This window comes from Parasteatoda tepidariorum, chromosome 6, assembly GCF_982258835.1.
Source record: "Parasteatoda tepidariorum strain Cologne lab strain chromosome 6, Ptep-v5.0, whole genome shotgun sequence".
Taxonomy (NCBI): domain Eukaryota; kingdom Metazoa; phylum Arthropoda; class Arachnida; order Araneae; family Theridiidae; genus Parasteatoda; species Parasteatoda tepidariorum.
In genome coordinates this window covers 22,781,229-22,792,025 of record NC_141760.1, presented here as the reverse complement: position 1 = coordinate 22,792,025, position 10,797 = coordinate 22,781,229, and the positions used below count along the sequence as shown (strand labels likewise).

At 33.9% G+C, this 10,797-nt stretch overlaps 2 protein-coding genes and 1 long non-coding RNA gene across 3 annotated transcripts; all 3 read left to right on the top strand.

Moving 5' to 3' along the window:
• The first annotated feature begins 2,195 nt into the window (after positions 1 to 2,195).
• Positions 2,196 to 2,702, top strand: LOC147807687 (uncharacterized). Its single transcript, XM_087166753.1, has one exon. It carries the CDS (start codon positions 2,196 to 2,198, stop codon positions 2,700 to 2,702), a length of 507 nt encoding a protein of 168 aa, XP_087022879.1.
• A 518-nt stretch (positions 2,703 to 3,220) lies between these two features.
• LOC147807686 (uncharacterized) lies at positions 3,221 to 3,988 on the top strand. The gene has a single exon (XM_087166752.1). It carries the CDS (start codon positions 3,221 to 3,223, stop codon positions 3,986 to 3,988), a length of 768 nt encoding a protein of 255 aa, XP_087022878.1.
• Positions 3,989 to 7,633: 3,645 nt separating this feature from the next.
• Positions 7,634 to 9,700, top strand: LOC147807685 (uncharacterized). Its single transcript, XR_015434900.1, has 2 exons — positions 7,634 to 7,705; positions 9,503 to 9,700. It is a non-coding gene; the product is annotated as an uncharacterized LOC147807685 (long non-coding RNA).
• The last annotated feature ends 1,097 nt before the right edge of the window (positions 9,701 to 10,797 follow it).

Sequence of the window (10,797 nt, the reverse complement as noted above, 5' to 3'; positions counted from 1 at the left end):
TGACGATATTTGTTGCCGATGGGTTACTCATGCGAAACGCCAAAAAATTTCAGAATGTGATATTACACAACTAAAATTTTCTCGCCGAAGAAGTAGAAGGAGCCCTTACAACAAGCAAGATTAAAGGTCTTATGTCTTCTGATTACTCCTAAAAATCCACATTAGAAAACTTCAATGTAAATTCCAAGTCAATTACAAAAAGTAAGAAACCTTCACCATTCAGTCCCTTTTGCGAAACTGCCGGACATTGGCCTCAACAGTGCAACTCTGTGACAGATATAGACACATGAATACAGAAATTAAAAGCTACGAATAGATGTTTTTTTGTGCAATGGACGAGGACACACAAAACAGAGCTGTGTTCGTAAGGAACAGGCTTGTTGTGTGAAATGCAAGAAAAAGCACCATGTTTCAATTTGTAAGAACAGTGTTGATCACCCAGGTACAACGTCTACTCATAAGATCGATATTGCTACGCGCAACACTGTGCATTTGCAAACTGCAAGAGTTTTTATAACAGGCCTGACTGGTGCTACAAGACTGACCCGTTGTCTTCTGGACGGAGGTAGCCAGTCAAGTTTCATTCATAATGGTCTTGTTGATAGTTTGAAATTAGAAGTTATTTCTACAAAATCATTGGAAGTGCATGGATTTGAACCTACAGCGAATGTTTCCCATATGAGACGAAAAGTAGTTTAAACTATTGAGCATTTGGAATCAGTCTTCAGTTAATATTGAAGCATTTGAAAGTTCCAATGAATGCGCTTCACATTCATCTGTTCCAACTGATGTTTCGCGGTTCGCATTCCAGAAAAGAAAGAAACTGGCTGATCCTTACGATAACTTACAAAATCTGCCTATGCAAGTTTTGATTGGTGCTGATTTCTACTGGCAAGTATTGAACCCTGAAGCTCCGGTTGTGCTGTCAGAATCCCTTGTATTGGTTCCGTCACATTTTGGGTGGATTCTGAGCGGACCTCGATCATGCACAACAGTTTACAATTTAGCTACTGTAAATTACCTCAACACATTAATTCAACAAGAGCCTATCAATGAAAGTGTACGTTGCTTCTGGGACTTGGAAACAATTGGAATTACCACTTCCCTGGATAGAGAAATGTTTAAACATGATTCGACTGTTTTGAAGAACTTTCGTGACTCATTTAAATTAGTTGATAATCGTAGGATCGTATCATTACTTTGGAAAGCTATGGTCTCAACATTACCAACAAAGAAAACTACTGCTGAGAACAGATTTCAATCGCTAAAAAAAGACTGACATCAAATGAATCTTTGAAGACCCGGTACGAAAAATGCACGTTGAATTACATTGAACAAGGACATGAAGTTTGTCCATCTGCAGATGAAACAGAAGACACCGTGTACTATCTGTCACATCATGCAGTGAAAAAGAAGCAGCAAGATGATATAAAGTGGAGAATCGTCTTTGACGCCTCATCACATGCTCCAGGCATGTCATCATTAAACGACTCTTCAGAAGTTGATCCCAATCTACTACCTGAGACTGTTGGTTGTCTTCTACGATTTCGACTGCATAAATTTGCCCTAACCTGTGATGGCAAACAAGCTTTCCTACTGTTGGTTTTAAATCCAAAGGACAGAGATGCAGCGAGATTCTTCTGGTACAAACAAACGAAAGGCTCTTTAAAAACAGCTACATTTACGGATGAAGTAACTACATACAGATTCACTCGCTTACCATTCGGACTACCTTGCAGCCCTTTTCTGTTGTGTGCCACCACACGATAACTGGCCTCTAATCATATAAATAACTTCCCTACTCCTGCAGTACTCTTAGATAAACACCTATATATGGATGATTTTGTGGTTAGTCTAGAACCTGAATCACAAATAATGGTATTACAAAAGGAAATCAAAGGTTTGATGTCACTCATAAAACTATCGATGGAAAAATGGGCTACTAACTCTATAAAGCTTCAACACTTGCTAGAATAGAATAGAAGACTAATACCTTGAGCAACGCTTTCAAGACTTCACTCTGTGCTTCTCTAGATAAGCCACTTACTAAGAGGTGGTTACTCCGCTGTGTTGCAAGTTTATACGATCCCTTAGGGCTGTTTACACAATTTACGATAATTGTAAAGATACTCTTTCAAGATACTTGGATTCTTGGAATCAATTGGGATGAAATCTTGCCGACAAACTTGGCTACTATGTGGCATACAGTTACAACCCAGCTCGATGCCATCTGCTCTAAAGAAATTCCTCGTTACATAGGAATTTCATCGCTTGATTCCTTTAACATTCATATGCTCTGCGATGCATCTGAGCGAGCTTATGGCACGGTTTTGTACGTAGTTGCCTCTCATAATAATCAATCAAATATCCATTTAGTATGCAGCCGCAATAGACTTACACCAATAAAGAGAGTTAGTCTTCCACGCTTAGAGTTATTAGTACCTGTGATTGGTACCAGATTGCTGAAATATTTTTACAATGAAACTGAATTGAACTCTGAAGTCACCCTTGGTTGGATTCGGGGTAATCCTAACAGATGGAAAACATTTGTGTGCAACAGGGTAACAGAAATCATTTCATACACTGACCCCTCACAGTGGAGGCATTGCCCGGGACAAGACAATCCAGCGGACAATTTTTCAAGTGGCGTACAACCATCTACACTGAAAGATCTCAACATCTGGTGGAACGGACCCACTTAGCTGACTGAACCCACAGAAAGCTGGCCAGATTCTAAAAAAGATTACTCTCATAATTTGGAGGGAAAGAAAAATAAAGAACATTAAATTAATAATTCAAACATTTCATGTTACTACTTTTAAACCCATCATCAACGGAAAAGACTACAGTTCCTAGTTCAGACTGCTACGTGTAACTGCATGGATTCTACACTTTATCTCGAACTGTAGATCTCAAGGCAAGAAAGTCGGAGAACTTGACACTGCAGAAATATATGATGCTAGAAATTACTGGATACAAATGGTTCGGAAAGAGTTATTTCCGCTAGAATGCGAAGCTTTGTCAACATCCAAGTCATTGCTAATAAATTCAAAGATTACAAAATTCAACCCACTATTTGAAAATAAATTTATACGTATTGATGGTAGATTACAGTTTTCGAGTTTATCAGAGTCCCCAAAACATCCAATTTTGCTGGTCATCAAGACCGAGTCAATCTCATCATTTCACAAGTCTGCTGATACGTCAAACACATATCAAAATGCATCATCTAGGTGTCAGAATAGTGCTTTCAGAACTGCATTCAAATGTTTGGATTCTACGAGGACGTCAAGCCATCAAACATGTGATTTACAAATGCTTACCATGCAAGATGTCACGAGCATGCGAGATGTCACGAGCTTACCATGAAAGATGTCGCTGCACTCAAATTGAAGCTCCTCTACCAGCTGATAGAATTAATCCAGTTACACCATTTTTCACTACAGGAGTAGATCTTGCCGGCACTGTACATGTTCGCACTTTGAATTCTTCAGATACAGCTTACATTGTACTGTTTACCTGTGCAACAACCAGAGCCATACATCTCGAACTTGTGTCAGATCTTTCGACAAACAAGTTTCTGTTAGCATTGCAGATATTTGTGGGTCGTAGAGAACTACCACATACCATCTATAGTGACAATGCTGCCACGTTCCACGCTGCAAATAAGAAGCTAATACTTCTATGGAACACTCTTACATCAACTAAAGTACAACAGTTTTACGGTCATAATGGCATAATTTGGAAGTTCATCGTACCCAGAGCGGCTTGGTGGGGAGGTTGGTGGGAGCGCCTAATCGGATTAGCGAGAAATTATCTTCGTAAATCTCTTGCTCGGGCACTATTGGTTAAAGAAAATCTATCAACTGTACTAGTAGGGATAGAAGCCGCCCTTAACAGCAGACCCATTGTATATGAAGAGGGAGATGAAAACAATACAGAAGCTTTAACACCGGCATATTTCCTAACGGGTAGAAAGTTTACATAGATACCCACAAATCTGAATAACAATCCAAGACTTACGAAACTCTACAAACAACAACAAGATGTGTTGGATGTATTTTAGAAAAGATGGTCCAAAGAATATCTGCTGCAACTTCGCTCTTATCACCAAGTTCGTAATATTCATAAATCTGTCAACATCTATGCAGGAGATCTTGTGCTACTACAAGAAGATGTCAGACACAGACACGTGTGGAAGAAAGCCCGAATTACTAATCTAATTAAGGGACGTGATGGGGAAATTCGAGCATGCGTCTTAAGAGTGGATGGAAAGGCTATAACTTGACCTATACAATTGGTCATCCCTCTTGAGGTTGACTAGGGTGGGGAGGATGTTCCGACATCAAATAAACAGTCAGTTTGAATAATTGTTTTAAATCGTCAGCAATATAATAACTGCGACTCTAGCTGGTTGTTAGGCAACCAAACTACTTTTTCTTGTTATTATTGTTTTTGCTTATCGTTCGTCTGTGTATGTCTGTGGAAATAAAAGAATGTAAAAACTAGCAACTGCAATGCAGACCATTACTGCAAAAAGATTCTCGGATAAGCATGTTATTGTTAAGTAAGTTTGAATTTTAGCATTAGTTTTAGTTCTAAAAGTTATGTTTTTTCCATTTTTTTCAGACCAATATAAGTATGTCAAATCTATCTACTCGCTATAAATATAATTGGCTGACGTAAGTTTTAAACATTTTTTCATTCTTATAAAACGACGCTTGTAAATTTTCTTAAAGTAATTGCTTTCATTTTCTTGATTTGTTTCAGAAAGTAATATTTAAACAAATTTGTAAATGGATGGTAGTTGAGGCCAGTGGGTAAGAAGATTAGGGACAGAGCATTTTTTATTCTTTCAAAACTGGGGGTTTTTTTTCAAAGTTCCAGTTACTTTGGCTACTTCGCTTAAAAAACTTTTATAAAAAAAATTTCAGAATTAATTAGATTTTAAAATTTACTTTTTTGAAAGCATTACTTCGCTTAAAACAAATTCTTTCTGATTATTCAGTCCAACACCTGCAGGGATTTCTCATAATGATCTGTCAATGGATTTGCCACGGAATGGTTTCGCACACAGCAAAAATATCAATCGACATAGCTAAAAGGTTTTTATGCGAATATATTCTTTTATTATTTTAATACACAATTAACTAAATGTTTTCGAAAAGAATTTAATTACATTTGTCAGATATCCGTTGTTTTTATTCAAATATTTGTTTGCCTGTTAAGGCAGAGGGATGCGATTATTCTTGTTTTCCAGTGGCGCCATCTATGGCCAAGAATTTCCAAATATGCGTTTAATTTTTTGAATAAATAAATAATACTTCAAATTCTTTTAATGCTATTTACTAGATTAAAAATAGTTTTAAAATATTTATTAGAAACATTAGAATTCCATGTAATTAGTTTATATTAAACTCAAAATCATCCTTTTTGTTGTAAAAGTTTTGTATTAGTCGACAATTCAGATATTTTATTTTAATACTTAAGTCCAAAAAATTAAATTTAATATTATCGTTCATAAAAAAAAATTTCATTATTGTATAAAAATAAGTTAGCGAGAAGTAACGAAAATTAGATGCTTGTAGTATTCCATCTATTTAATTAAAGATTAAAAAACATGCTGATATTTGAAAATTTAAAAAAAAAACTTGCTTTTTTGATGCACCTCAAACTATTGTATTGGCTACATTAATGCAATAATAGAAATCACTATTTTTGCCTGGATTGGAGATCGATCGTTCTCTGATTCAGGTCAAAATTACGATCTATGGATGAATGAATGGATGTATGAATGAGTCCGCCTTATAAACAGGTGTGATGTATGGTGTGACGAAGTCGAATTCTTGGCCATAGATGGCACCACTGAAAAACAAGAATCGCACACTCTGCCTTAAATTTGCTCGGTTTCACCAAGCAGGCTTGTCCGTGTGGCAAGTGGCATTAGAACCAACCAACCAAGTATTCTTGCGGATATAATAGTAAGAGTTAATCATGAGATTATATTTTCACTGTTAATTTTTATTTTTTTTTCTTGTCTATACAAGAGGTAGCTGTTTTCTCTGAATTATATAACATTAGATTTTATATTTTCTGTTATTATTTTGCGTCGTTTTTTGTCATAAGCAAGTGGAAGATTTGGATAAAAGCAAAAAATTTGGTGATACTTTATTTTACTTTATTTTCTTTATTATTCTGAAGTAGTAAAACATAGAACAACAGTTTAATACTATTATTCCACGCATAATTTACTTTGTTAACAATACAGAAATACTAAATAAAATTAAATTAATTCTGCTACCATCCATTTTTCTCCCTCTTTAACTCCAAATTGTATTTCGTGTCCAGCTACTTTTTATGAATGAAAATTTCAAATTTAACACAGAAATTAAACTTGAGAATCTAACTTTTGACAATTTCTTTTTCTCTAGACAATGAGTTTTCTGATAAATTGTATATCATTAATCATTTTCAAGTGTTTAATTTTTAATGTAAATGTATTCCCAATTTTTTTTAGAAATGAGCCAGTTTTATCAAAATTAGCTTATGAAACATATTTTATACTCTCTATTCAATTGTAATTTCACACTTATCATACATTATAAAGTTGTATAATAAAAACCACACTATATTGTTGAAAAGTTATATTTCATTTAAATTTTGTTACAATTTTAACTTTAAAAAAGGAAAATTTCTTACCGTCTTAAAATATAACTTCATATAATTATTTATTTCCCTAAAATAAAACTGTAGTTTTATTTATTCAAGATTAAAATAAAATTATTGTTAAAGCACCACTTTTTGTAATAATAAAAGAGTACCCTTTCACAAAAAAGTAGCACTTTACTAAAGGTAAAGAAATATATAATTTTTTTTTAAGTTCGATCCAATACTATTTAATCTCATTATTAGTAACAATACTAGAAAAAAGGATTCTGTACTCTATCGTTTTCTAGCACGGATGTATTATATTGCTTCTTTCTGAGGTTAAATAATATCGTTTTACTACCTGGTTAATCTATACACCGAAGCGCCATTACATTATGACCACCATCCAGTAGTATGGTGTGGGCAATGTTTTCATGGGGCACATTAAGACCCATAATACTCATAGAACAATCCCTGACGTCTGTAAACTACTTGAACATAGTTGCAGACCAGGTTCACCCATTCATGGCAACAGTTTTTCCTGCTGGGGATGATGTTTACCAACAGGATAATGCACCATGTCATAAGGGTCGAATCGTCATGGTTTGGATTAGTTCGAGGTACATTCCAGTGACTTTCAAGTCATGTCTTGGCCCCTTAAATTCACCTGACCTTAATCCAATAGAGCATTTGTGGTCCTACTTGGATAACCAAATTTGTGCTGCCATGCTACCCCCTCGTAATGTGAGGGAATTTCAAGGCCAGTTGGTGAGCTCTTGGTACCAGATACCTATCAGCACCTTGTGGAATCAATGCGGGTGCTAGAAGTTTTGAGGGCTAAAGGTGGTCCCACATGTTATTAGCAGGGTGGTCATAATGTAATGACTCTTCGATGTATGTATATATATATTCTCAGGTATTTTCCAAATTGAATATCCGGTTGTGTTTCTAAGTATTAATTCCCTCTTCATTTTTTTCCAGGTTCGGTAACATACAACTGACAATATCTTTCAAGAAATTTCGACTGACCAGCATCTCTTACGAACCTAAAATGATGGTTTGTGTAATTTTCTCTAAGATGTGAGCTTTGTGTGCTCGTACTAAATTCTAGTGAAATTAAAGAAGTTTATAACTATTCGACCTATAAATTATTCATCTCATCTTTGCAATTAGAATGGGTATTTGTCAACAATCTGTATTAAAAAGCAAGTAGAATTTTAGAAATATCATAAATAGGAACCATTACTTGGTAATACCTTTAAGAAGAGCTTATCAATCAAATTTTTAAAAAATTCAATCAACCATCTGAAAGAGCAGTTGTAGCTATCTATAAGTTCGATGGATGGCATTCTTCTTTGAAACTAAACAGGATTCAAATTAGAGTAGAAGGCTAAGCTGCAGAAAAATGACTTTTGTCATCTAAGTGGTGGAATTTTTTTTAACAAAATTTTTTCACAACAAAACAATTCTGAAAATACCTATTAACTCTAATTTCTATGCTAAAAAATAATATTTAAAAAAGTAATCATAAACCTTAAAAGAAATATAGTCTATTAGAAACGCTTTTAATAATGACGCCCTATAATAAAAACACGCATAAAAACAAAAGACTTAATACATAGGCGAATAGAAAACCTCTTAATTTCCGAGTCATAAATAAATGATCAAAATAAATTTTTTTTAAAATAAAAAACCAAATAGAAACCAAGACAAAAATCAGTTTTAGTTTTTAAATGTAAATTTTAACTCTGAAAATCTCAATTCAACTTTCACACATTGCCGTAATTTTAGAAGAAAGTGGCGATAAAAGAATAAGTTCATTAGAAACGCTCTTTAAAAATTGCTGTCTCATAATAAAAAAGCTGATTAAAATCAAATTTAATTTTGAAAAATTGTTCTTACGTTTTTGAATATGTAAATGGGTTTATTTTTTTCTTTAAAATTCTTGTGATAAATTGCTGAAATAATTAGTTTCTGTTGTAGAAAAGTTAAAGGGAGTATGTTTACGAAATTTCAACTCTGAATTTTATAAGGTGATTTAATTTAAATATGAAAATATAAAACAGCATTTCAAATTTTCTTGCTGGTTCATTTTATATAATCTCAACTCAAAGTAAACAGGAAAAATGGCAATAAAAATTAAAGACGGATACTATTCCGAATCCTCCAAAAATACTGAAATGTATAAGTTATCCAAAATCAGGATCAATTGTAGATGAGTTTAAATCTAATGCAATTTTAAATTTGCTGATTCTTCTCTATTCGATAGCTTGCTTTTTTTATTTTAAAATTATTAAAGAAACAGAAATGGGTATAAACTCTTTCTATATCACAATAATAAGAATTTTAATGAATTTGTTTAAGCATTAAGAAAAAATTTCGGAAAAACCAAGTAAATCGATGTACGAAAATTCTTTACAAATTATCCTAGTTGAGGTTAGGCGTCGTTTGTATCAATAAGTTACCAAATCTTGTAGTTCTTCCTGATTGGTGAAAGTTTTTGATCCGAAATGGCGGTCGAGTCGGCCTCTCTAATTCATTTGAATTAACTAACAAAAAAGAATTAAAGAATATGAAATGATTGAATAAAACCTCCAAACATCATTGATGTTATCTTGTAAATATTTGAAAAACCAGTATAGTCTACCTACAGAACAATCACTAGTATACTATTATAACAATTGATATTTTAATTAATAACCAATTAATATTTTAAATGATTAAAATTATTTAGGTGATCTTTGTATATTAGTTCTTATTCCATCTGTAATATATTCTTCTTATTCTTTTAATTGCTACATCTGAAGAAAAAAAGATAGCCTCTATTACAACTGTGTGTCTAATTGTCTTTCAGCTGTCCGATTTCTACAGCAACGTCGGTGGATACCTGGGTATCTGGATAGGAGTCTCGCTCATCTCCATTATGGACCTACTACGTAGGATTGTCTCCCTCCTCGTCCTCTGTGCCAGGAAGAGGAAAAAGAGCAAGAAGATATTCCTTCGGGTGCCGAGAAGAATGTCTAAGTTTTGAGAATCGCCAATAACAAAAAAACCTTTCGTGTATCTTTAAGCCAATGCAAAATTGTGTAACCAAATATGCAACTTTTATTATAAAAATTATTGCGTAACTCCTTGTGTCTTTATTGATACTCCAGCGAATAACACTTCACCCAAATTAGGAAGAAAAAATACAGTATGCATAACAATCATTTTAAAATTAAAGAATGTGAACGCACTGCTGCTCGAGAAGAAAACTCCGTGGCTGTGTATGGCGTGTAAACGTCACAGCCATTAGGCTTAGTTTATTATCCCTCAGAACTAATTTAATTGGATAACTGCAAGCGATGTCATGAGGGGGTGTCGAACCTTATTGGCTGTTGAATCGAGTCATAAACAAATGCCACAATTTACCAACGCGTTCAAACGCTTGCAGGTATCCAATTAAACTAACCCAATTATACAGGGTAAATTGTAATTTCTTATAGTGTTTCAGAAGGCTATAGTAAAATAACGAACAAATCTTTCACGAAATAAAGTAAATGGTAACGTTTTATTTACAGTCCCTACTTGTATAAATCACACCCCACCGCATACATCAATGCGATAAGCCAGTTTTCTACTTACAAACTCCTTCTAAAACTTGAAAGAATTTGCGAACCACCTTAGCTAAGCGCCCATGCTATATTCTTTTTAGTTACAGCTAAAACGAATATTTATTTGACATGCTGCATATCAGTTCGTAAGAAGAAACATAATATCTTTAGAGCAAACATTTATTAAATTGAAAGAGACAGTGACAAGAAAATGAGCTCATCTGCTTTTTAGTTTAATTGAAAAAAGAAAGAAATTGGATATTTGAATCTGTGTGACGAAGAAATTGTCTGAATGTTTGATCAGCTTAAGTGAAATACAGGAGGTTCTTCCTTCAGACATTTGTTTCTTATTTGAGACTTTAAAATTTTTGGTCAACATTTTATGCTCTAGGGCAGGGATGGCGTACCAATGGCACGCATGCCATTGATGGCACGGGACGCAATATTTTGGGCACGCCACCAATCACAAAGTTCACTATGAAGCATGTTATCAATTAAATAAAAATTCACAAGGAACAAACAAAAAGAAATGAACAAATTTTTATAAAAAATTAAC

Excerpts from the sequence above, each read along its gene's own strand:
- LOC147807686 (XM_087166752.1), top strand. The coding sequence starts at position 3,221 with ATGCATCATCTAGGTGTCAGAATAGTGCTTTCAGAACTGCATTCAAAT.
- LOC147807687 (XM_087166753.1), top strand. The coding sequence starts at position 2,196 with ATGTGGCATACAGTTACAACCCAGCTCGATGCCATCTGCTCTAAAGAA.